The 27,802-nt window shown below is 34.8% G+C and overlaps 1 protein-coding gene across 1 annotated transcript in view; it reads right to left on the reverse strand.

The window, feature by feature from the left end:
- Window positions 1–417: 417 nt before the first annotated feature.
- Window positions 418–27,802, reverse strand: part of LOC149410077 (uncharacterized) — a 47,426-nt gene continuing 20,041 nt past the window's right edge. Inside the window, exons 2-15 of the mRNA XM_089649033.1 lie at window positions 27,473–27,530; window positions 22,030–22,242; window positions 19,465–19,662; window positions 14,986–15,191; window positions 14,006–14,191; window positions 11,343–11,549; window positions 9,907–9,943; window positions 8,949–9,151; window positions 8,001–8,207; window positions 6,683–6,850; window positions 6,078–6,211; window positions 3,323–3,502; window positions 2,555–2,714; window positions 418–1,703 (exon numbers count right to left, since the gene is read on the reverse strand). Of these exons, the coding sequence (XP_089505159.1) occupies window positions 1,462–1,703; window positions 2,555–2,714; window positions 3,323–3,502; window positions 6,078–6,211; window positions 6,683–6,850; window positions 8,001–8,207; window positions 8,949–9,151; window positions 9,907–9,943; window positions 11,343–11,549; window positions 14,006–14,191; window positions 14,986–15,191; window positions 19,465–19,662; window positions 22,030–22,242; window positions 27,473–27,530 (2,399 nt within the window). The 3' untranslated portion in view covers window positions 418–1,461. The remainder of the gene's footprint in view (window positions 1,704–2,554; window positions 2,715–3,322; window positions 3,503–6,077; window positions 6,212–6,682; window positions 6,851–8,000; window positions 8,208–8,948; window positions 9,152–9,906; window positions 9,944–11,342; window positions 11,550–14,005; window positions 14,192–14,985; window positions 15,192–19,464; window positions 19,663–22,029; window positions 22,243–27,472; window positions 27,531–27,802) is intronic.

Consider the following 27,802-nt stretch of genomic DNA (forward strand, 5'->3'; position numbering starts at 1 on the left):
ACCGGGCAACGCTAAACTTCAGCTTAAAACGCTTCGTTTTTAAAACATGTCTATTTGAATATTGATTTTGTTTTCTCGAGTAAATTTATGAATAAATTAAGTGAAATGAAAAGAACTATCGGTAGCACTCATACACACACACGTACGCACACATGCATTGGATGATATATTTAATAAATAAAAAATTGCTGCAGTTAATATACAATATAAATTTCGGTACTATCTTATTAAAATTTTTCTTGGGTGTCAGGAATGTTCAATCTTCAGTTAAACCATTTTTTGTTTGTTTTTTCGTCTGTTCAGAATTATTATGATTATTGTAAATTGACTCTAAGGACATCCACGGAGGCAGACAACTAGTTACATCTAGAAAAAGAATCACTAACGACTGTAAGTATCGTAAATAAAGTACAAAAATAAATGTCGACTATTACGTAAACAGTTTATTAAAAAAAAACAAGAATTATAAAATCATTTTTTATTTATTTTAAAATTTCATGGGTAATGCTAACATTTAACGGTATTCCGTTAATGCATCCTTGAGGAATCGAGTGACAAATACATGTATTTTTTATGCTTTTAAATTATGATTTTAACAGAATGAACATAGGTTAAATGATGAGATACGCTACGCCAAAGGATGAATGCAGAAGTAATTGATGCACACAAATTTACATCTGTAATACTTTATCACAAATGAATTTCAAAACCAGTCTGGATCAGCGGAAACACGCTAAATTAGCGTAAACGACCGATAATAATTTATTTACGGTATTCATGTTTAAACCTAAAATAATGAAGAACACCATGAAAAAGGGAATTTAATGTAAAGCCTTTGCTCGTTTTATTATGCTGCGTACACACACGAGGAAAAAAGCGCGAGCCGAGCCACGAATGGAGTATTTTCACAAAGTATGAATTATCAAAAAAAATATAGTAATCTGACAATTTTACTTAAAAACACAATTTAAATCGTTGTGGAAAATGTATTCGTTAACAAAAATATTTTTTTGCTCTTTCGTACCATTTGCGGTTGCTTCTTTACATTCTCATAATTTGTAGTTCGGCTCAAGCTTTTTTCTCATTCGTACACGTAGCATTATGCAGGATTGTTGTAAAACAAGTGACCATATGGCAGAAACGAAACGATTTGACGAAACATGAGGTCGTTATGATACCCTGATTAAACAATTTAAAATTATGTATAAGTATTATTTGATCACTTTCAAACAACTACAAAATCTGGAAAAATTAAAACAAATGTGAAATATCAAGTTTTATGAAAAATAAGGTTTTTAATCTAGAATAACTTCGTCCACAATTGTTCATAGGTTTAAATTATTACACAATCTAAGAACCAATTTGCAGAAAATTCTTACGAAATACCGATTAGTATTTGATTATTAACTGCGAGTTTTTAAGGTTCACGTGGATTACATACATTTGAATAGACATCCATTTCTATTTGTTAACATCGTTAGTAATGGTGGGTCGTGTTACACTTCTTATAGTCTTCTTCAGCCAGTCTCTCATCTTGAAGATGTTGGTGAAAGCCGTGTAAGTGTTGGATCGGCAGGAAGTTTTTTCATCATTGAGAGGCCCGTTGCTCACTACCCCACGCAGATACCAGCGGGTGGAACCCTCCCTGTCCAGTGAAGAAAATACCAATCCTCCACCACTGTCGCCCTGGCACATGGCCCTTCCTGAAAAACGCAAAAAAGATTTAATGTACACATATACAAAAATATTTACGCTTCTTTATTTATCCCCTGTAAACACAAAAAACAACTCAACTGATTTCGCAGAAAATTTGAACGACGCAATATCTCTGCGCTGGAATGAGATTGACACGTGACCGAATTAAAGACGAGTTTTTTTTAACAGTTTGTGTACAGTAGTGAATGGTGGAAAATGTCGGGAACGCCCGAGGGAGACTTAACACTTTATCTCTGTGCTTGTATGAGATACGGGGTCGAATTAAAGTCATTAAAAATAATAAAAATATTGATTTCATTGAACTATAACAAAGAAATACAGTATTAAAAGACGGAGAAGATTGAGGAAGGCATGAATCAAATAATTAATTGTGGTAAAATAGGGCGTATGTGTTGAACGAAGAAAGATGTGTTAAGATAATGTACGTAGTGTATGTGAACGTTAGATCTAATGAAATAATGATCGTTGGCACGATCTAGTGAAATAACAATATTTTTTAATTTTTAAGTGTTGTTATTATATTAATAATATTTTCATCTTGAAAATGCACCTAGTTTTCAGGTACATTAGAATTCGTAACCTCAAAACTTTATTCCAAATCATTAATATAAAAAAAACACATTCCTTAAGAAAACCGTTTGTAGCAACAATAAAACTTCTCATCTATCTTGGTAACTCTCCATATCAACGCAAAAAATTTACCAAAAGCATTACGAGCTCGTGGATTGATCGGATTACAAATAAAGCTCTACTAAACAAAAATAAATTTCAAAAAAGAATGGTCAAGTCCAAGTCGCAAGTCCCGACGACACCCCGTTACACCCTGTATAGTATTTACCATTGAGATTTCCAGCGCACAGTTTATCCGTCGTGAGGTACTTGCTGAACTTGTACTTTGACAACTCTATGCGGCACTCCCCGTAAGCAATGACTGGCAGATCCAAGGTCTTCAGTTCCTCCGATGGTTCCCCGTTCTCTGTCCTTCCCCAGCCAGCTACCTGCCAGGAATATAATGTGTTTGTTAAAAATCATTGATATTATGTATATTACTGGTGATTTTATCACAGTTTTAAACTACTTTGAAAAGCAAAAAGAAATAAAGCTTAGGATTCTGAAGTTTAGCGATATTCTTAGAAGAAAATATCTTTTCACCAAGATAGAGGCATTTTTATTGAATTTTCTATTTGCTAAAAAAACTACCGCAAAAAACACGGTTGTTATGAATTCATTCATCATTATTAAGAAAATTGAGAACTTTCAGCATTTTGTCCAACAAATCAGTGCACTTGTTATGATTTTTATAAAATATTCTCTACTTGTAGCAAAGTTCTGGAGTTAAGACACACTTTCCCCGCTATCAATTTTGTGCATAAGATTTAATTAATTTAATAATGGTCTTAAAATGGTGCCATGGGGCACTCCTGAAGAAGAATAATAAAAATTACGACGGAATCACTGCGGGAACTGAATTTCGGAAGAAAGCATGAACATATTGAATGATGAAATTATCAAGACTACCAATACTAACGTGGAGATGTGTAAGATCTATTGTACTTTTATGCCTGAGATACACCAAGCAAATATTCATTATAAAACATGTTGTTACCTTGCCGATGTTTCCAGGTAATGTTTGAAGAGTGTCAAACCTCTCATTGAGGATGTCGTAGCAAACGGCCCGGACAGAGTGTGCCAACTTAAAGGGAGTCGCCAGCTGCAGCAGAGCCAGGTCTTGTTGCTGGTTTTGCTCATCTCCGCCATAGCGCGGGGGAAGGTGAATTGCAAAAACCTACAAATTATAAATGGTTATTGTGGTGTTAGAAAGTAATATGACAAGTACAATGTACGTCGAGGATAAGTTGCAATACAGGCGTTAGAGCAGAGTTTAGTTTTTAGTTTTTAGAATTTCGAAATCCCTATACGTTTCATTTAAAAAAATCTCAACATCATATTGATCTTCGAAGACATCTTCAGGTAGCGCAATTAACATAAAATTAACAAAAAAAATCAATACAAATAAACGTATTAATAGAGCTCCTCACCGCGTATTTTAAGTAACTTTAACTATGCAGTACAAATGTATCGTGTAAAAGCCCATCAGGGCTAATAAATTAAAAAAAAAAAAATTAATTAATAATTTAAAAATGATTTAATAAATAAACAAATTTTAAACAAATATTAATAAATTAAAATAAAAATTAATTATTACTAAAAAAATAAATTAGTTAATAAATAAAATAAAATAAATAAATAGTATAATAAATCATTAAATTAATACATAAATGATTGAATTAATAAATAAATATATTAATAAATAAAATTATAAATAATTAAATTAATTTATTTATAATTAAATTAATAAAAAAATAATTAGTAAATAAATAAATTAATTAATTAATAAACTAATTATTCACGACAGAGAGAGCATGAAACTCAAGATCATTTCCACGCATCAATTTCTTGATGCAACACTTGGTATTTACTAAAAAATTACCAACAAAAGAGTTTTTTTTCTAGTCTTAGGTGAACGAAAACAGTTATACAGTATGTAACCGACTTATTGTGAAGTTATAAAGTACCACTGTGATTGTGGGTGAAAAACTATTTATTATCCGTGAAAACCGAAAAAGTGTATGCGATGATTGAAGTTTGTGAAATATTAGGAAGAAAAAATGTGGTAAAAAGCTTCTATTCCTATCATAAACCATCAGCAAATACAACAAGTTTATAATAAATATAAAAGCGTGAAAAAATCTGAACAAATGGAATGAAACAAATATATGTTAGTTTCGGAAGGAATAATTTAATAGGATTCGTGCAGTGAATGTGCTAGTGCTATTGTTCCGGTTGTTTAAAGGGATGAAATTATAAGAATTTGTGGCTATTACAAGTTTCAATTTTCAGTGAGGCCATATGAATTGGAAGTATGGTTCCTAGTTCATATTAATAATGGTAGTTTACACAACAATAAAAAATGCTGATTGAAGATTAATCTTCAAAAAGGATCGAGTGATTAGATTAACGTAAAAGTTTTTTCACGTATTTTAACAACGTTTTCTTGATGTAAAGAAAATAAATAAAAAAATTGTCTTCCGAATAAATTTCCAATCAGATTACAGAATAAATTATGTATTTTTCTGTCAGATTACTGGAACACCATTAATGTAACAGGTATTGAACCATCTCTGTTTTTATTCGGAAGGAAGATTAGATCAGTTTTGACTCATTTCTTCCTAGAAAAGTTGTGAAAGAAAAGGATAATATTATGGTTTCTTCACAAAAAAGGAAAATATTAAAGGATGTAAAACAAAGTTCAGTCAACGAAAAGAGACATTATACAGGTAGAAATAAAGTAATAATTTTGTTCAGAAGGAAATGACTAGGGTTTTTAGATCTCAGGTAAATAAGTTATAAGTTTTAGGAATAATAATTGAAGGAAGGGGTAGGTACTACATTTATTGGATGAAAATAAATAATTCAAACATGGTTGGGAAAAGACATTTGGTCAAGTGAAAGATTAGCACGTTTCTTGGAATGAGAAAAATAAGGAGATTTAACGCATCTGAGACAAAATAACCGGCTGCGGACGAACTCAATCTCACAGAGACGCTGCGTAATTGGAGTATTCAAATCTTGTTTCTCCATGTTTCAGGTCCGAACCATGGCAAGAAAGTTTTCACCTGAGGTGAGAAACTCTGCAGATGAGAGAGGAGAGGCAGAAGGAAGAACACGGGAGTATTAACGTACCGATTTTTAAAAAATATTTAAGCTAAAATATATTTTTGTTTGAATTGGGTAAAAAAATCACTACAATAATGTTATGTAGCTCAGGTTAGCAACTATAATTGAAATAAGGAAGGATGTAGTATTAGAAAGTATTCAATTTGATTCCGTCAGTATAGAGCGACATAGATAAACATAGACATAGTACATAAGTAAGTGTATTATCTTTATCTCTCTCTCTCCCTCTCACAACCCAGCTCTCAGTTAGACCACACAAATCCATAATTGTACGCGTTTATTAACAAACTAAATCTTCCTAACATCCGGATTATAATTACGATAATCATACATCATTGCATTAATATCACGGTTACAGTGTTACAGGAACTGTCGCCTCCCCTCGAGTAGTAATTTTTACATAAATATTTTAAAATTAGTCAATATAGTATTTTTTCTGCTAGTTTTCGTAAAGCAGTACTTTTACTGCAACAGTTCCTCCCGGTATCTGTTCTAGTCTCAGTTGTAAGATTACGCTCTGTTCTCAATGTAGTTAAATATTTATTGTATTTTAATCCTTTCCCATATTCCAGACTAACTGAGAAAATAAAGAAAAGTATAAAGTGAAAGGAAATTTTACCAACATCTGATTTCTGGACGAGTTTTACGTTTTCAGCCAAATCGTTATCCCAGGACCTAAGGAACTTCCCGGCGGCCACCTTGTAATACTTTGCATCGATCTTTTCTAGATTAACCGCGTCAAAGAAGCAATGCGCAGCTGAAAAGATAATCATGTGTTAGTTTTTCGCAACACTGAGAATATTAAAAAAATACATAATTATTAAAAAATCTTTATCGTAACTAGAAAGACGACGCTGACTGCGTTGAATGAGGTAAAGCTTAAGCTATGTACATATTCATGTTCGACGGTTTGGCTCGATTAAACATATTGACTTGGAACTATGCTCATCATTGCGTCGAGCAGTTCTACACAAGATGTCATAGATACACCACCAAGACGCTCAGTCAAATTGCAAATTCTTTCGAACATCGAGGAAGAATTATGGTCCCTGAAGCTTTTTTACATCATTTGAACAAAATGTTGTGAGATGGTACACACTTTGAGACTTATAAGCGTAAAACCATCGGGCATGAACGGTCGTGAGTCTTAGTTTTAGAGTAATGTAAAAGAAAGGAAGGAACCTAGAGTACAAAAACTACACAAAATATATTATTGAATAACACTTACCACTGATTACAAGATTAGCATGTATAATGGAACCTCCGCAAATCTGTTCGATGGTATTTTTATTTTCGTCCCACTGGAAGATCCCCACGTGCCAAGGGAACGTGTCTTTTTTAACAGGGAACCCATGTACAATTTGTACTCCACCGAAGGCCTTTTCTAAACCGCAATCTGCAAAAAAACTGTTCTGTTAACTTCCGAAAAGAAAGCATATTTTTAGCAATAAAATTTAATGAATAATATAAATTATTTAAGTAATATTTACATAATGAATGTCGTATGTTTTGTAAAATATTTTGAAGAGAGCGACGTTAAGTGTTACGTCCTTCCTACAAAGAGCCCTTTCCAGTTTTTGCCAAAAAGGAACCATTCTATAGCGCATGTATGCTTTCGACCAGAGGTTCCCAAAGTGGTCTATATGGACCCCCAGGGGTCGATATCGGCTTTCTGGGGGTCCATGTCAGCGAGAATAAAATTGGGGGTCCACGAGATTCAAATAGGGGTACATACGAGCAGACCCCCATTTACCCCAAGTCAACATTTAGAAGTTCCGTAAATGACACAATAGACCTAACACAAATAACACAGTTTACGTAATAGTAATAATGGACTGAGAAATTACTTATATGATATTTGTATTTTTATATTTCGTAAAGTTTTTTATTGATGTATATAAATAGAGTCTACGTTCCATTTCTCGCCAGAATCAATATATTAAAGCAAAACATTGCACATCAGAAGCTGTGAATTTTCCTAGTTCCCCAGTTTGTTTTTGAAAAACGTCCAGGACAACGTTCAACATTTAAATGTAATTGACACAGACTTCAAAACTAAGTTTAAGGACATTTTGACTATGGAAATGGAACCTTGAAGAATCGGATATCATGTGACAAGAAGAACTGGTCGGAATAAGCACTAACAAAAAATTATGGCGCAGTTCTGTAGGGTTAGCTACAGAAAGAAATTTATTTTGCTTTTCCTGCTTCATTTTCATTTGGTGTAATACCTCACAAGGGCGCCCCTGTCTGACCAGGGAACTATACCGCCACCCGGTTGTTGGGAAGGCAAGGGAAGGGAATCTCCTTACGAAAAAGAGAAATGACTATCCCATGGGACGTTAAACGTTTTAGGAAAATTCAATATTTGGCAGGCAGGGGGTCTACGGAAAAAAAATATTTGGCAAGTGGTCTACGGGGCAAAAAAGTTTGGGAACCTTTGCTTTAGACCCAGAAATTTCTGTCCAATGTTCCATTTAAACCTCGGGGTAAAAGGGTTTATTTGGCATTTAACGAGCAGGAAAAAAATGTACACAATACTCCACCTGGTCTACAATCTGGAATAGGGTTATCCCAATTCCCGCCTTGCATGCAGGTCAGGTCTTCAAGGTCATCGCTGGGACTGTGGTGCCCGGACTTGCAAGTTGAAGTAATCATGGATCCAAAAGGCAGATGCTTGGAACAGTCCATCTCGATTCCCGATTTATAGCACCTGAAGTCCACAGTGAGGGATTTGACCATATGACATCTTTCTAAAAAAAATACGTACGGGGATCAATGAACTACCCAGAAGTTGCTGCATAGAAACCACTACACTTCTGACCCAGTCGCAGTAGTGTGCACACTGGATTGTACAATGCAAAAGACCCATGCATAATTTGCACACTATTTGCCATTTTTTAGGCACACAAAGGTTAGTAATAAACATAGATAGGTAATACAGATGCCTTCCATGTAGATTTAAATGGAAACCAATGTCACTGTTGACTAAGAAACTATTGGTTCTAGTCCAATTGGCCCGCGCTCTCTCCCTATTAAACTCGCCTTTTTTACCATCAAACTGACACAAAAATTAATTAATAACTGAAGATAATATTGCTCAGGGCCTATTTCATATTTTATGAAGTTCCATAGAGGGTATTTTAATGAAAGGAAGTAGAGGGAGTTCTGGGGAAGAAAAAGGTATGAGGGGTGGGTAAGAATCTAGACGTCCGTGTGTCCAGGAGTGACGAATATATATATATATATACTTCCCGCTGCGGTGCAAGACAATGGGTCGAAAGAGACAAAACGAAAATTTCATAATGATGAAGAACGGTCAGACTTTTGCTTACTCGCGCATTTATTTACTGTGCTCCTCTCTATTCTACGTTCAATTACATTTAAATTTAAATAACATTCCATAATTTTTTTGGATTCAGTTGGTTGGTAGTTTTCATTTACAAAATTTTTCGAAAGGTTCCCAAAATAACGGTCACAAAGAAAATCCTTACTCCTGCAAGTTGGCGGTGGACTGTCCCATTTGCCGGCATCGCAAGTGGCGAACACCTTTTCTGTAGAAGGATCATAATTCGTGTTGCAAGAGTAAGTGATGAGGGTGAACTCTTCAACGATAGTCTTTGGCCGCAAGTTCTTGTTGGGACCCGACACCGTGAACTTCCCGTTCGATGGGTAGCTTGGCAAGGCGCATTTAGATCTGAGAAAGAAAAAAACACACGTTTAAAAAAATATACATTTTACATTCTGTCAACTAATAGAACTGTTGTTTGACGGATTTTTAAACAATTTAAGACCTTGGAAATATATTAAAGTTAATAAATTGATTATGTTTCAGTAGAGCATTTACACTGATTTACGATGTTCTTCTGATGTTTAAAATATATATTTTCCAAATAATCAATAATTGCTTCACCTTTTATCTACTTAATACGTTTAGCAAATATCAAAAATTAAGTGTGCATATAAGCACTTGAGGTGATTTTGCAAAACAACTATTATAAACATTAATTATTGTTTTTATAAAAGATTTGGTCATTTTCTGGTTTTTCTTAATAAAAGCAACAATATTTCTATGATGATCAACGGACAGTATTTGCAGTTTTCACAAACAAACTTTAGTTGTTTTTACAAAAGTACCATATTTTCTACAAAGAATTTGAAGAATTTGATTTTTTTCTGGGAGTTTTTAACAATAACCGTAGCATGGAACATTTTGATAAATGTGGACCTTCGAAGTTTTCTTCCAAAGGTCTCCAATTGTTGGGCAAAGCTGCCGAAACTCTCGAAGTTGTAGATTCGACAGATCGCAAACGAAGTGAACCACTTTAACAGCATGTTGTTAAAACGACGTGGATGGACTTATATTCTAATGATATGGTAAAAATGACAACATATCAATTTGCTGAATAATTCAAATTTGAGAACAGTAAAATTGTAAATAAAAAGTCTTACGCATCCAATATTGGTTGTTGAGTGGTTGTCGAAGGAACTGAAAATTATAAAAAAGTTTTATTTAAAAAAAAAAATAGTTAAAGACGGAAAAATGTCAAAAAAACATTGTATTATTACTAGATTAATTTTTAAAAAAATGCAGAATGTTTGGGTTAGTGCAGGGGGTTCCGTGAAAAATCAACATATTGGCATTTAAAAACACCTTTGAAAAATAGCCCTAACCTAACGTAACGTATTTAACTTAGTTTTTTCTTCACTTTTCATGACTTTTTATTACTTTTCAAAGGTGTGTTGAGTTGTCCGGTTACCATATACAGGTAAAGATGCTGCGTGGAGGGCCTTTTGATGGAAAGGAAGGAGAGGAAATTTCTTGGAAGGAAAAAGGTACGAGGGCTAGGTAGGAATCTGGGGGGGTTAATTAGTCAAGGAATGACGCTCGAATGAATCCATCCCTCCGACCATTGCCTTCCGATCCGACCCGCCACGCAGTAGTTGGCCAAACTTATACGCCGCCAAAATCTAGATAAACCCTCACCCCTTGAACCCGGGCACTTCGGCACGTCACCAAACGTAGCAAACAACTTGGGGTGACCTATGGCATAGGTCTTCGTTATTCAATAAATGGTGCCCGCGGCGGCGGTACCTTTACTCACCTCCCAAATTGTAATTGAAATAGTGAGACACAAATAAGCTTTGATTATATCAAAATAGGAGGACAATAGGTACTAAAGAAAGAAAGCGCCCCTTAGGTGATCTCTCACAAAAGCGGCGCTATATAAATTATCCAAGAATAAATAAATTAATAAATAAATAAATAATGAACGCCATTTATCAAATATTTGTTGGAAAGATATCGGCTGGTAACCACTTTGTTTGAAACAAATATAGTATCGGCAGCAAAAAGACATCTAGATACAAGTTTTAGTCCAAATATGCTAATGAAAATACTGGTTAAAATCCCACGGATACGTGCTGATACACCATGTATACATAATATCAAGCCTTCGTTAATAACATTGATTAAAATGATTGTAGGTATCTTTGTTTGTCCCCTACAGACTCAAAAACTACCAGACGGATTACGCTGAAAATTTCAATATTTGTATTTATTAGATTCATGAGTGTTTAGAGAGTGGTTTGAATGGTTTAAGAAGTCGGAGAAGACTTAACGCATTATCTCTGCACTAGAATGAGACATGAAGTCGAAAATTCGATATGATGTAGTTTTTTAGTAGTAACAATGAGATGTACAGTAGTGAACGGTAGAAAGAAAAGACAATGTATGACTTGGAAGTGAATGGTTAAAGAAATCGAGTAATACAATAATAGTGATTTCACTTTTAAAATACACCCATGTATTGACAGGTACGCTGAAATTGACAACCTCAAAACCTTACTCCAAGCCTCAACTTTAAAAATGATTGCATTTGACTTACTTAGGGAGCATTTGGGCATGGGTTTGTCCCACTGGCCGCCGCTGCAGAACATCCCTCCGAAGCTTCCACCAGCTCGGGTGTAGCCTTCCTTACAAGTAAAGTAAATGTTTTTCCCATCTGCTATCTTATTTGGACAAGGTGTCTCTGAATTGTCAGAATCGTAGCACGCGAAGTTCACAGTATCTGATGGCCTCAGGTTGCAAGTGACTGGAAATAAATAATCTTGATAACATTGGAAGTATTGATAACAAGTTTATGAAATAATATCTTACCTGCAAATTCAACAATTACTTATTTTAAAGAAAGACAAACATTCCCAGATTACGAATAACCTGACAATATTTGGAAATCTCCTACTACCATCACAGAAAGCGGAAAATGTTGCTTGTATTGTGATGGAGGAATTAGCCAGCCGAGGAATTAAACACACTTCCATGAGTGGGACCCAAACGCGATATCAACTCAGCTACTGACCAGTCGAACTTTAAATGTACATTTCAATCTCTGCAGCAAGGTCAAGCAATAGCTGATTTAAAATTAATACTTAGAGTATTAAACAATAACATTGACTGTACCGAATATCTGTCCCTAATTAATTTCAGCCCCTCAGGTAAATTCTTTCGTTTTTGGGAACAAATCATATGCTCTCCCAAAAATTGTTGTCTTTTTCTTAGTTTTGTTGTTAGAAATAAAATCTAAACGTTGTCAGAAACAGAAAAACACACACTTTATATTCAAATCTAGAAGTTAACCACAAAAAATTTAAATATGCACCTTTGTTAAACGAAAGATACAGACCGCAATCTGATACAAATACTTATGAGACTTTTAGAATTTTTAATAGTTGCTAATTTCTTCGGTTTTGGGAACAGGTCTTGGTTTTAAAGAAATTGTCGTGTCTCCCATACCGTTATAGTTAGAAATATTAAAATAAATATATTAACGGTGTAAGAGAGAGAAAAAACCAAGAACGACCGAATATAAAAAAAATTATGAAGTGAGTATTTTTTTTTTTTTTATGTTTGCTTTCAATATTTGAAAAAAATAAATGTTTAATTCTCACAATAAAATATGAGAGCATATTTTATCTCCTTTCCAAAACAGTTTTTGGATACGTTAAGCAATATTTCACATAACTTAAAAAAAATTTTTGCAAATGAAAAAAAATTCCATAATTAACCGTGCTCTTCATACTCTTAACAATATTTTTCTAACTCTTAACATCGATATTTTTTCATATTATTTAAAAGACGAATCGTGTCAATGATATAAACTGTTCAATGCGCATACATAACAAACTCACATACACCCTCTTTCTCTCACTCACACACACATAATATTATTGGTACCCACTATGAAATATATAATTTCCGAAACCAAATACCCTATAATATTAATAATACGCCCAACTCCAGTAAAAAAAATGGCAATATCAATAGCTCTGTACAATAAAGAAATCCACATAATCTTCATTCAAATGTTTTAAAGGAAACAAAGGCGCACAACTTACGCCGCTAAGGGGCGCTGGCATAGCATGTTGACATCAGAATATATTGGAAATGTCAAAAGTTGAAGGCATTATTAATATTGTAGTGTATTTGCTGTAACCAATTGTTTTTTTGGTAAATATTCGGAATCGCTGGACACGGATTATACGAAATATTTTTTAATAAAACCTTCTGATTTACATTAATTAATATAAAAGGAATCTGACTGCATTTGGGATATTTTTATGTTTAACATAACCTATAATAATCGAACCTAACCTATAATAATCCAACCTAACCTAACCTATAATATCTAACCCAACCTAACCTAACTTAACCGATAATAATCCAACCTAACCTAACCTATAATAATCCAACCTAACCTAACCAAACCTATATCCTAATAATAATCCAACCTAACCTATAATAATCCAACCTAACCTAAGCTATATCCTAATAATAATCCAACCTAACCTACAATAATCGAACCTAACCTACAATAATCCAACCTAACCTAACCTATAATAATCCAACCTAACCTATATGCTAATAATAATCCAACCTAACCTATAATAATCGAACTTAACCTAACCTAACCTATCATAACCTCACCTTTTTTAATTTTTCTATTTTATAAAACATACCTAAATATCTTCATTTTATTTTTCGAGTTTGGCTCAAATAGTACCTACCTAGTATTTGCATATGGTAAAAAATCTAGCCACTTGTATCAGGAATAACAACAAAAGATAATGTTATCAACAGAAACCATTCCAGCTGTCATCCCATACAACGAAAGTGAATTTTCGATTTACGTAATTAAAAAGTAAAATGCTAAAATTAAAAATATCCCAAATGCAGTCAGATTCCTTTTATAGAAATTAAGGTAAATCGAAAGGTTTTATTTAAAAAATATTTCATATAATCCTTGTCCAGCGATTCCGAATAATTAACGTTTTTTTTGTATTTGCTTTAACTGTTCGTTTGTATATAATATTAAATAAATAAACATAAAAATTGTACTTATGAGCTTTTCCGTGATATCTAGAAAGTCATACACAAATAAAACGTACCCATTACATTTACAGCATATAAATACTCCAATGAATGAAGAGAAATGGAAAACGACAAAGAAGGAAAATATATAGAAACAGTACATTTTAAAATCGTCCTTACTCAGTTTACACTTTGGCTGTCGTATATTCCACGTTCCACCCAAGCACGTCATGCTTTCAAGAGGTCCATCCGACTTGTACCCAGCTTTGCAAGAAGGGTTGATGGTGGAACCGACAGGACAGCCGTCTTCCAAAACGGGGTTGCACGACAGAATCACAGAGTCAGATATCGGCTTGTCACATAGTTCTGGAATAATTAAACATTATCACAACTTGGTACCTCTCAGAAGCATTGATTCCTGCACATGAGTATTTTGTGTACATATGTACAATCCGATTGCAGCACCGAGTTCAAGATAAGGTGACAGGGTCTGCCCAAGGACCACATTTAAATTAATTCCGACGAATTAAACACGGGTGTAAATTATTAAAAATAGAGCCTTACAATTAAAATATTTTACGTAAAACGTTTTTCAACTGTAAAAATAACGGTAAGCACCATATATATATACAACTCCTAGGAAATGTATCCAATTCCGAAGCTATTTAGGAAATGTTTAAAGTATTGCTTTAAAAATTAGTTAATACATACAATTCCTAGGAAATGAATACATTTCCTAGGATTTGTATATAATCCCATTATCGTATTAGGAAATGTAAAAAAAGAATGCTTTCTGTAATAAAACACTTTGTTTTATTTTTTATGTTCTTATAAAGTTAAACTTTCATTTGGTAAGTAATCAGTCTGTTATTTAAGTAATTATAAATGTCACAATATTAATGTAAAAGTCTTTTGGGTTGGGTTAGGTTAGGTTAGGTGAGGATAGGTTGGACGTGCGTACGCACTGACTGTTAGGGTTTTGCATCGCCTGATCAGACGATGCAATACTCTCCCCCTGCTATCCCTATGTATTACCGACGACGTATGCGTTGAACTATTTCCAGCCTTAAATTTAAAAAAATCTCAATAGCTTTTATTAATTTTAAATTTGATTTCTGCTCCAGCTTTTATAGTAGGTATCTGTAAACATGAAAACTCACTTTGACAAATGGGAATGGGGGCCCACCTTGTGCGTTGGCACACGGATATTGTTTTGGTTACCACATAGCCTTTGTTGCAAGTGTACTCCAAGATGGTGAAATCTTGCACTGTTGAGCCAGGATTAAACACGCCGTCATTATTCTGGATGACGTATGCCCCATGGTCTGGCATCTTGGGTAGTATGCATCCAATGCTGCTAATAGTTCTGTAAACAAGAAAACATTTATCAAAACATTCATATATATTTTAAACGCTTATGTTTTTGTGGAGAGTTAGGTTAGCCCTTGGATGAAATGAATGATAACTCGATTTTAAGTTATGTTTCGTGAATTATTCACTAGGAGAACCTGTACCGAGGTGAGGTTCCTTATCCATATCATATTTTATTAGCCTTACTAATAAACTTATTATAAAGGTATTTTATGTGAAACAGCAAAAGAATGCCAAACTTCTCCCAACCGTCTGGAACCAGTCAGACTACGGCTTCTCCAATCGGGTGTGTTGTGAGGCTGAAGGTAGTATGGAGGGGAAGGAGATGGGGAAGAGGAAGGTGGGGAAGTACCTGGCTATTCATTTCTGGCCATTTCATGTGTTTCACCAGGGCGGTGCTAAGATTATCTTCCACTCTGGAACTTGCCGCAATTAAAAATATATATTATTTTAAATGAGTAATTTGTGAAATAACACAATTGAATCAAATAAAATTACTCGCGCAAGCCGGAATTTAAACCTGCGACCTCAAGCTAGACGAGAGCCTTCCCTCTCGACCACGGAGACCATCACGATTGTCGTAACCTTCAGTTTTTCATTTCATATCATAAACAGTGAATAAAAAATTCACAACTTACAAATCTTCCGCCAACATACCAGCAATGGCGGTGTATCGAACATGAAAAATGATTTTATTGCATTTAATGTCAATTGCGGCCAAAGTTGCACACCTGCAAGTTCGATGACCCCTTTTTCCAAATCATAATATTTACCAGTTGAAAAATGCATCAATCTGTTCCAGCAAACTGAATGGATCGAACATGAAACAGTTCGATAACCCTATTTTTTAAAACAAAATTAAAATATTGACAAAGCCGAAAAGCTGTTCCTGGGAGAAATATTATTCGCACCACAATGCCTGAATTTTGAAAAACGTAAATATGTTTTTGCAAGCTGACATCACACAAACGCTTGTAGGAGATATTATAAATATCCCATTAAAACAAAATATTGAAGGATTCAAGAATTACGAGCAGTACACGGAACACCTTCAGTTATAAAGCGATGTGTTATAATTTGAAATTAAAAATTCTTGAGTTTCAATTGAAAGCTGAATTCGCTTCTGTAACTCTATCACGGCACAATCATTTTAAAATATTAAAAACTATGTGCAACGAGCTGTTTACTGCGGGCATTCTATCAGCTGAGCAAGACACATCTGTCATGATTACCATAATGGGGCGTCTCAGTGTACCGGCCCTTATAATTATATGACCATACCGCCGCTGAATTCCTGCTGGCTACCGACTAAACTGCCCACTGCCGCTGATCACCTAGAGGCTGTCCAATCCCTGCTGCATTGATGCTGACAACCTAGAGGCTGGCCAATTCCTCCTGATTACCGAATGAATTAGCCACTGACGCTGACAACCTACAGGCTGGCCAATTCTTCCTGGCTACCGACTGAATTAGCCACTGATGCTGACAACCTAGAAGCTGGATAATTCTCCCTGGCTACCGAATGAATTAGCCACTGATGCTGACAACCTAGAGGCTGGCCAATTCCTACTGGCTACCAACTGAACTGGCCACTGCTGCAGCAGTTGCCTGTGCCATTTGCTGTATCGTATGGCGCGATGATGCACAATGTGCTCCAATATGAAATTATCGCTGAAAGAATTCCGATTTTCTCAGTTTCTATCTGTGTATTAAAACCCAGTTGCATTGAAATACATATAACTATATCTTGTGAATTGGGTTGGGTAAGAAATAGGAAGTACCTATAAGCTACACCCCTTTGTACGTTCTGTATACCAGTACAATACATCTAATTAAAATGTGAATTTTGATTCGAATCGTCTTTCTTTTATGATGGTTTGGATAGAACACCTCACGGTGTTTTACTTAAATCATTACCCAGGTTGAGGGCTGATGTGTGCCAGTGCTTATTATTTAGTCTTTTCTTGGACAGGCAAACACGTCCCGTACATTCATCCCTACAACATATGGTCCTTCAAGCCGGATCCCCACATCACGCCTTCAGTCCTGCCCCGTTGGAGATGCCATCAGTGTGCAGCGGCCGAGAGATTCCGAGTCATCCACGACGCTGGTCCCGCCCTGTCACACGCTGGTACCCCGCAGATCACCCGCCAGCTCCAATACCAGCTGATGTCAGGTCAGTCCATGGACACCATCTCCCCGAGATCTGAGTCTCCTCGGCCAGGTTCCATTGGGCGGCCAGGCCCACTTGCCCCGGGCGTCTATCGAGGCTACGAAGTCACCACACTTCCGCCCAGGGTCCACTTGCCTCGAGCTTCTACCGTGGCCACGATGTTGCGGCATGTCATTATGTTACAAGATACAATAAAACCGGGGAAAGAGAGGTGAACAATAGAGAATCCACGGTGAATTCTTCGGTACATTACGGTTACAAACGTCAGAAATCCACGGTGAATTCCTCGGTACATTACGGTTACAAACGTCAGAAATCCACGGTGAATTCCTCGGTACATTACGGTTACAAACGTCAGAAATCCACGGTGAATTCCTCGGTACATTACGGTTACAAACTTCAGAAATCCACGGTGAATTCCTCGGCACACTACGGTTGAAAACGTCAGAAATCTACTGTGGATATCTCGGCACAATAAGAGTAACGTCTGGGCGGCCCTTTTCATACAAAACTAATATTTGGATTTGAAACAATAATACATAACTAAACTGAATAATAAATATATACCTACTCTTTAATCAAAAGGTAAAGCAAACATGTAGTACGGATGATAATATAAGTATGTGCTAATTTATTTATTATATTTTAAATTATACCACCCAACTGAACAAAAAAACACCTCGTAATATATTAATAATTTTTTTCAAAAAAATACCATTCAATATATTTATAATTACTTTATATTATCCATACTACTAAATTTGTATCATACGTAAATGAAATCCCCAGCACGGAAGATCCTAGTGATGATATCATTATAGAAAAAGATAGTAAATCACTTATTATTATTATTATTAAAATCATAATTTTGCCCTGCCCATTTTTGATGTGTAATATAATAAAACCTTGAAAAGGGTGTTTTTTGAAAGACATAAATTGTGTTCCAACGTAAATTGGTCATTTGTGATTTTAATTTTCGCCCATTCAAATGTTTTCTTTTTTATATTTCATATCTTTCTAGTAAATAAATCAAACTTATCTTTTTAAATAATAATATAATCATTAATTCACAATCAATTGCAAAATTGCTACTAAATTCGTACAAAATTGTATTGTTATTGGCTTTTATTTATATTTTACTAACTAACCATCATGCCATTTCTCCGCAGGGGTAGGCGGAGAGGACGGACCGCCAAGCAACTCGGTCTTGGCACACACTCCTTGCCTCATCCACATTCATACATCGTCTCATATATACTCTTCTATTATTCTGACTCTTGACATGGCCCGACTCGCGTATCTGATTCACTTGGTCGTGCCATGTCTTCTTCGGGCGTCCCCGACTTCTGCTACCATTCACATTTGAATCGTATATTCTCCTTACACTCCTTTCTTCGCTCATTCGCTCTACATGCCCTATCTAAGCGTCCTTTTCTTGATCTTACTCATTACGCTTACATCAGCCTTGCACTCTTTGCGGATCTCCACATTCCTCACACGATCATACATGGTTTTACCACATATACGCCTCAGGGATCTCATTTCAACAGCATTCAATCTACTTTCATCCTTTCTTTGCCAGTTCCATGATTCACTTCCATACATCAGGGTAGGTACCAGCACTCCATTGTGGACTGCTAACTTCGCTTCTTTGGACAATTTTTTGTTAGCGCCAACTGCGTTCAGTCCTTCATTAATGGAGTTACCTGCATTTACTCTTCTTTCAATATCTCCGTCAGCCTTCTCATCTCTCGTAAACATGCTTCCTAAATACACAAACTCATCCACCTGCTCCAAGTATTCCTCATTCACAACTATATTGCACACTGTTTTCGTACTCTCTCTTTCAAACACCATGACTTTAGACTTACTCACATTCATCATTAACTCATTCTTCATGCATACTTCGTTCATCCTATACACGAGAGACTGCACTTATATTTTCATACACAAATAAATAAAGCAGCTATTATGCGTATTAGATATTTGGTATATATATTTTTTATAAAAAATAATCATTAATTTTGATTGGGTAATTTGGCCTCGAATCCAAATTTAAGTTTTAATGGAATAAATAAATAATATTTTTTCTTACGTTTCACACTTTGGATTCGACGACCATTTTCCGTTATTGCAAAGAGACATCGTTTTGGTCAAATTGTATCCAGCTTTGCAGGAGTAGTAAAGCATTGTGTAAGGATCCACCGAGGAACCAGGCGGCAGTATCTTCTTCGTGTTCAGCTCGTGTCTTCCATTCTCCGGAGGTGCAGGCACTGTGCAACCACCGCTCAACCTACACACATTAATTATATTATTAAAGGACAGTTATCTTATTGCACAATAAAATAAAATAAATGTTACATACAAACAATATTATTCTGCAATGCATTCACAACTAAATATCAGACACCCTCACTAACCAATAGGGTACTAAAAAAGTTGCTGAAAAGATTCAGTACATACAATGTTCTTCTACAATACATACACAACTAACTATCAGACACACTCACTAACCAATAGGATGCTAAAAAAGTAACAGAAATGGTACAGTACATACTGAATGGTACAATACATACACAACCAACTATCAGATACCCTCACTAACCAATAGGATACTAAAAAAAGTTGCGGAAAAGATCACTACATACAGTATTTCTCTGTAATATCAGACACACTCACAAACTAATACGTACTAATAAAAGTTACAGAAAAGATACAATATTTGTCTGCAGTACATACACAATTACCTAGTAGGCACACTCACTAACCAATAGCATGATAAAAAAATACAGAAAAGGTAAAATTCGTATAATATTATTCTGTAATACATATACAACCAACTATCAGACGCACTCACAAACCAATAGGATTCTAAACAAAAGTTACAGAAAAGGTACAGTACATACAAAATATTTCTACAGAACATGCACAACCAACTATCAGACACACTTACTAACCAATATGATGCTAAAAAAAGTTAAAGAAAAGGTACAGTACGTACAATATTCTTCTGCAGTACATGCACAACCAATTATCAGACACACTCACTAACCAATAGGATGCGAAAAAAGTTACAGAAAAGGTACAGTACATACAATATTCTTCTGCAATACATACGCAACCAACTATCAAACACACTCACGAACCAATAGGATGCTTAAAAACCATAAAAGCTCATTGTTGAGTCCTAAAAATTAAAGTATTGTTGGTAATGTAGTTTTAGTGATTTGTCTTATATGTAGTATTGTTCTAGTTTATATTTAGTTTATCAGTTCAATGTCATTACATGCTTTAAAAACATTGCGTCTAATTTTCGTTAGTTCACTGGGTATATTCTGTTATTATAATACACGTAAAAGCCCAGCTGGGCGTAAAACCAAATGAAATATTATAAAAGATGTTGGAAGAAGGGTTTCCAATCCCGAAATTCCGTATCCTGCAATCCGCTGGATTTCAGCAGTAAAATATAAATATTCCCGCGGGTTTGCGGGATTTTCATAAGAAACTTTCTCGGACGTTCAGGACTTCTTCAATCATTCACTTCAAAGAAACACATTGTCCTTACACCTCTTTACCACAAATAATTATTTTATTTGTGACTTTTTTACCATTCAATTAATGTAAAATCATTAAATTCGCATTTTTACTCTTAAAAATTACATTATATTTGCTATAATTCGACTTTATATCTCAATCCAGTGCAGAAATACGGCTTTTTCTACTATTTTCTATTGTATACCACATTGTTACTATAAGTCTTACTCGAACATCCCCAACATCTTCTGCAACTCAAAGTACTTTATAAAAATTTTTGGCAATAATAAAAATAAACTTTTAAATTTTCAGAGAAAACGGCCCAGTAGTTTTGGAGTCTATAGGGTACAAACAAAGAAAAAATCATTTTTATATTTAAAAAGAGTCGCTTGTCAATTTTATAAATATAGATTCTAACAAAAGTCGCTGACGCTTGTCAATTTTATATAAATAAAGATTTTAACAACAGTCGGTGATGGTTGTCAATTTAAATTTTTTGTTTTGTTTTAATATATTTTTTATTTGCTTTTAAGCCCAGCCGCGCTTTTAGCCAGCCCGCGTGAGCTATTGAATATTATACTAAAAGAAATTAAAGCATGATATAACAGTGCACTGATAAACTGAATATGAAACAATATTAGTAAAACATACAACAGTAACATAAAATACTATACAAATTAGAACCATCTTCAAATAATACAAAATCATACAACAAAGTGCTGGTATATTACGGTTATTTCTATAAATTGAGTCAGTAATTATATCAATAGAACCCCCAAACTGGTTGCCCAGATCATGCATCATATAAGTTAGTGAGTGTGTCTGATAGTTTTTTGTGTATTTATTGCACAGGAATGTTATATTTTGTCTTGTATTCTTAGTCGGCATATGGAATTTAATAGTGGAAACGATGTCAGGACTGTCAATTAAGTTAAATATTGGTGCGCTCCCTCTAATAATCGTAATTACTTCTCTTCCTTTCAAATCATCTTCAGTTATGTTCTGCGTCTAAGTGAACGCTTATTACGTCACTGAAGTTACATAGTTATTATAATTAATGATCTATACGATAGATAGAAAAATAAAAATAATCTATGAATACTACAAATATTATTAAAAGCTCTACCTTATACATTGCCATTGCTTGGACCAAGAGTTGGAGTTCGGCTGGCAGATGGAGATGGTTTCGGTAGGTCCGTAACCAGGGTCGCACTCTATGTTGATGATGGTGTAATGAGACACGATGTCCCCGGGACTCACGTTGGCTCCACGCGTGCTGTAGCGTCCGTTGTCGGGGAATGGTGGCAGTATGCACCCTTCGCTAGCCTGTCGGGTATTTCTGGAAAGTAGCAAATAACGTTTATTTTGTATATTGTTACTAAGCAATCTTTAAGCTTTGTTATCCTGGTTGTTACAGTTCATTTAAAACTTATATGAATTGTGCCGTCGACTTCCCCTCTCTGGGGGTGAATAGACCTGTGCCCTGCGTACAACCAGCGATTTATCTTTTTATTATTTTTCACCTGATCGAAATAATATTTTATTTTGATTTACGCATTAGCAAACACTTTTTTTGGTTTTTACTTAACATATTAGACTTTTAAATTTAATTTTATCACAATTATAATAATAAGTACACGGGATTCGTTAACAATTTGGTTGATTTGATAAACATCGATCGGTCGCGCAATAAAAATGTAAAAAAACAGTAATGGCCATTTGCAGCATTAACAATAAACAAATCAAATACGAATGCATTATCGAATTGTCCGGATTTCGAAGCAATTCAAAACAGACCGGGTTAATGACATTACAAATATCATCTGAAAAAAAGTAAAGTTAATGCGAACCATGTTTTTAAGGTTCTCTACGGCCCTCCACCTATATCTCCTATACCAGCTATACCAACGCTACAGCGGCGTATTATTTAATCTTAAAAGTAATACTGTAAACATAAAATTAACTTTTAGAATTTTGTATTTGAAAAATACTTTAAATTGGAATATTTTGATTTCAAATATGAAAAAAGGAGAAAAATAAGCATATTTATTTTCACTCCAAGTGTCGAAAAAATGTAGACAATGTGACATTTTGAAAATAAATTACTTTTATTTAGTGTATCTGTAAGAAAACTGTAATCTCACTTTGTATCCCGTTTAAACAATAAAAAATAATAATTCCTAGAGATTAACTAAATAAAGTTACATGTTTGATTATTAGCTCAATATAAACGTTGATTTCTTGGATTTATATTTTACCTACAAATGCATAAGGCACTGATGTTATTAACCTTCCAGCGGGCGCGTTGAGAAATTTCCCTTGAGCGGGCGCTTGTCGTAAAATTTACGTCATCAAGTTTTCTCCATGTAAGTGGTGTTTTCTTTATACAAACGTTAGGGAATTTCTTTAAGGATATGAAAAATCATAATAGGCAGTACTTTAAAAAAATATATTTGACTTTCTTAAAAAAAACGAAGCAACACTCTAAACATGTTAATATTTCAAAACAAAATATTTTATAGACCTATTTAGTCAGAATCAATATTTTCATCCTTACAATTGTTACAAACCACCTCAACTGAAGAATGGTTCTTGCATGTAAAGGACTGGCAACGGCAACACTTCATTGATGCGGAGGATCTTTTCTTATCCAGTGCACATAACCGACAAACACCGCATTTTGGAAAGCTTCTGTTTTATTCTTCTGTTATCGGTTCAACTGCCCTACCGTAATTCACTTTGAGAAAAGCATTTATATCTTGCGGTAAATGTTTGACATTTGATTTGACTCTAGCATAGCTCGAAGCTCGATGCTTACAACTAAGTCGCAAGAGTGGGGGAAGCGATAAGGCGCGTTTGTCGTAAATTTTACGACAGCGCGCCCGCTGGAAGATTAAAAAAAACGTCACTTTCATAAAATTCTTATTAAATTCACGTGGTAACAGTCAACGAAAAACTTATAGGTCAGAAAAAACCAAACTTTTCAAGATGGGAACTTCGTGTGTCACTCTGCCAAAATACAACGTTGCTAGCTCTTTCGAAGCTAGTTAAATACATTTTTTATTAGTAAGAGTTCGAAATATAAATTGTATAGTCTTTATTCAATGTGCAACTAAACACAGTTGGGAAATGTTTTTATTAGTAAGGCTGTTAATATGTGTTCCTTCAATAAATCGTTAATGAGAAAAAATCCCATTGAAATTTATAACCTTATAAATTATAAAGTATTAATTTTTATGCATTCATAATACTGTAAAGTACGATGAGGTACCAGTAAATCCACCTTGTCGCCCTAGGGTTTTTTTTAACATTGGCTCCATGCAGGAGGGTCGGAGGAAAATAATTTCCCTCAGGGTCTATGTCATCTTTGGATATGCTGTTCGGAAGGTTTTTTTTTGGGAGTGGAAGGAAAGGAAGATCTAGGGGTGGTGGGTAGGAATCTGGGGATCAGTGTGTCCAGGAGTGACTGACGTTTTGACGAGAGAATCCTTCTGGAGACGTGAGAATATCTCCCTCAACCAGTCCCTTCAAATTCAGCCCACCACACATTAGGTTGGCAGACACATCCGCCGTCAAGAACTAGACAATCCTCACCCGTGAACCAGGGCACCCCTGCCAAGCCAAGCTACCAAACCGCGAACCATTTCGGATGACCTATGGATAAATGGTTCCTGGGGCGGCGGTACCCATACCCGCCTCTCAAATAAAAACAAAAAACTTTATATACAAAGTATCCGGAAACTCATAGTATAAACGAGAAACTGGCCAATCTACATCAATCACATTTGGAATCGATTTTGTGGTATAACCATAGACATATGAATATTAGTAGACCTGCCCTAAGTGATTAAAAGCGTATTATTCCCCACTCCCCATGCCGCTTCAATTGGAGCCGGCTGGGCTCGCGTATGGCCTCAAGTGAATTTAGAAAACGTGACGTCATCATTCTTGTGCGAACTATGGTCGAGGCATCATCGGTTCATTTTACGAAATAACACGGCAAAATGATGGCTTGTGGTATGAAAACTTGTAAAAATAGATGTGAAAAAGAGAATAAACCCAATTGTCGTATTACATTCCATATATAAGCATTATTTTACTTTATTTTAAGCATATTCACATCGTATAATATGGATCAGTTGTAGAAACATATACTATCACAGATAGAGATACGTCTGGACGCGAAATACAAAGCTGGTTGGTTGCTGGGAAGTAAATTATGAACATTTATAAAAGTGTCTTAACTAAATACGTAAACGAAATATTCGACTCTGAAAATAGAAGAAATTTATTTTGCCGAATTTGGACTTTGCAAATTTGTTCATAACGTGGCGAGTAATTTGCGCTCCCATGTAAAAATGTCTATTCATTCAAAAGCAGATTTTACTTTTAAGAACTAAATGGTGATATTATAATGCGAGATGCCTATATACTGTCAGATTGATTTATTGACGAATCACAGTCAGCTTTACCCCCTTAGTTCATCAACAGTTGATTTTACCCCTCATCTTTAATTTCTAGTCTATATATTCATATGTCTGTGGGTATAACTTACGATTTGAGTTATTGTTTTCGAGTGAATCCTGTCTGAAGTCAAATTTGTAAAAAAAATCGGTCGCTTTGGTTTAATATCGGCTGTACATTGACTTTTAAAATAAAATCTTGTTAAGAGGAAGCTTCAAGCCAAAAATATGTATATTCTTGGTTTACCTTATATTGTAGGTAATAGGCATTAAACTCGCTTGACAAACGGAGTCTAGAAACCTTCGATTTCAAGCACAAAACTGATTTTTATTTATTTTGTAAATAATTTTATAAGAAATAAAAAAAGTTAATCAAATGAAACTGTCACAAATCATCTTAGCTATAATACTGAATTTTTTTTAAAATTGTTTCCTTACGCGTTCATACATTTCTATTGAAAAATTGTTTTTTTAGTAGCTTACATTTATATTTTTTATTGAAATTTATATTTTTATTTGTATTCTACTCAAGCGAAGCGATAGGAAAGCCTACAATTTATCTAAAGCATATTTTTGGTATTCATAATGTACCTACACCAATTCGTTATAAAGATTAATAGAAATAGTGACTTAGCTCTAAGCTTTGCCTTAAAGCTTAGACTTGGCACCAAAAGTTAAGTTTAACCCTTTTTAGTTGACGAAAAACATAAAAAAAAAATAATAATAAAAAAAAACGAAATGCTGAGATCGGAAATCGCTGTGTGATGTTTTTGGTGCAGATTAGGTAGGACTCCGTTTGCATACGGATAGTACTTCAAATTAGTTCTAAATAGTTTGGGACACCCGCTCACATTAACCTCTTACCCAGCAGTAGTCCTTACCTACAGCACACCACCACACAAGCAAAAATCTCTTTAAAATGATTCTACTGTACATATAATTGATATATTAACTCCTCAGGTTAATTTGTTCTGTTTAGGGAACAATTACCCTAAACGGCTAAACGGCTAAACGGCTATTACCCGTAGAGTCAATTTGTTCCCTTTTCAGAACAGCTCATACTGTTTTAAAAAAAACGTTTCTCCCTTACCGTCTTAGTTAGAAATATGAACAAATTATGTTAAAAGAAAAAAACACCAAGCTTTATATTCAAATATAGCAGTCAATTACAGAATAATTAAAATATACACCTCTATGAATCCAAAAGAGTCGACCGCTATTTGAGAAAAAAAATAATGAAACTTTGTGAATTTTTCAATAATTATCTTTACATGATACGACAACAATTATGTGGGCAATAATATTTATAGTACAGGGTTTTCCAATAAGAGGTGTTATTTTTATATTCAAATAAAAATGTGTTTTTTTGATATAAATGATCAAATGTTTTTTTCATTATAAAGAGAAAGGTATGCCGTTAATATTGAAAAATAACATCAGTCAAATGACCACCACGACCACGCCTACAGGACCATATCCTTTTCATGAAATTTTCCATAACCAAATCGCAAAATGGCTGCCTTATGTCCTCGATAGCCTCACGAATTTCATCTTTGAGGTCTTGAATCGACGCTGGGCTGTTGGCGTAGACTTTCTCTTTCACGTGGCCTCAAAAGAAGAAATCACAAGGTGTTAAATCACAAGATCTCGGTGACCAATTGTTATCACCTCTTCGAGAGATAACACGGACCGGAAACTTTTCACGTAAAAGATCAATGGTTTCGTTGCTTGTGTTGCACGTAGCGCCGTCTTAATGAAAGTAAACATTGTCCAGATCAATACCATCCAATTCCAGCCATAAAAAATCATTAATCATCTCTCGATAGCGCAATCCATTCACCAATAACACCTCTTATTGGAAAACCATGTACATTTGTCTAATATAAGATGAAAGCAGATTTGAAAAAAAATAGTTATTGGCTACGTAAAGAAATTTAGAATTTTATTGTAGAGCAGGAATACCCCAACCTTCTGACAGAATATGTCAGCGACTTGAGGGGTTAAAATGATTTTACTTTATAAACATAATTTATACTTGAAGTAATAAATTTATTTTTAACTTTTGTGTTCATTTTTGTCTCCTCAAGAAGTGAAATAACAACTTACCGTACAAATGGAATCAGGTCAGTTTTCAGATGTAGCGACGTAGCACTCTTCGATAGAACTGTAAAAAAACAGAGTCCATTGAGTTTTAAAGAAATATATATTTAAAGTAAGGGTTCAAACATCCAACGCACAAAATATTTTAATGTGAATACCGCACAAGCGTCCCACCTGTCCAATTTGATTTATTGGTTTTTTTATACGACTCCTCACAAGAGCGGCCCTGTCTGTACAGTGCAAAGAGAGGGGATTTGTGTCGCCACTCACTTGGGCAGCGTTGTGAGATGGGTTAAGGTAGGGGCTGTAGGAAGAGATTTATTAATTCGGGTCATG

This window comes from Hesperophylax consimilis, chromosome 28, assembly GCF_061612785.1.
Source record: "Hesperophylax consimilis isolate HC1 chromosome 28, BYU_Hcon_1.0, whole genome shotgun sequence".
NCBI classification, from domain to species: domain Eukaryota; kingdom Metazoa; phylum Arthropoda; class Insecta; order Trichoptera; family Limnephilidae; genus Hesperophylax; species Hesperophylax consimilis.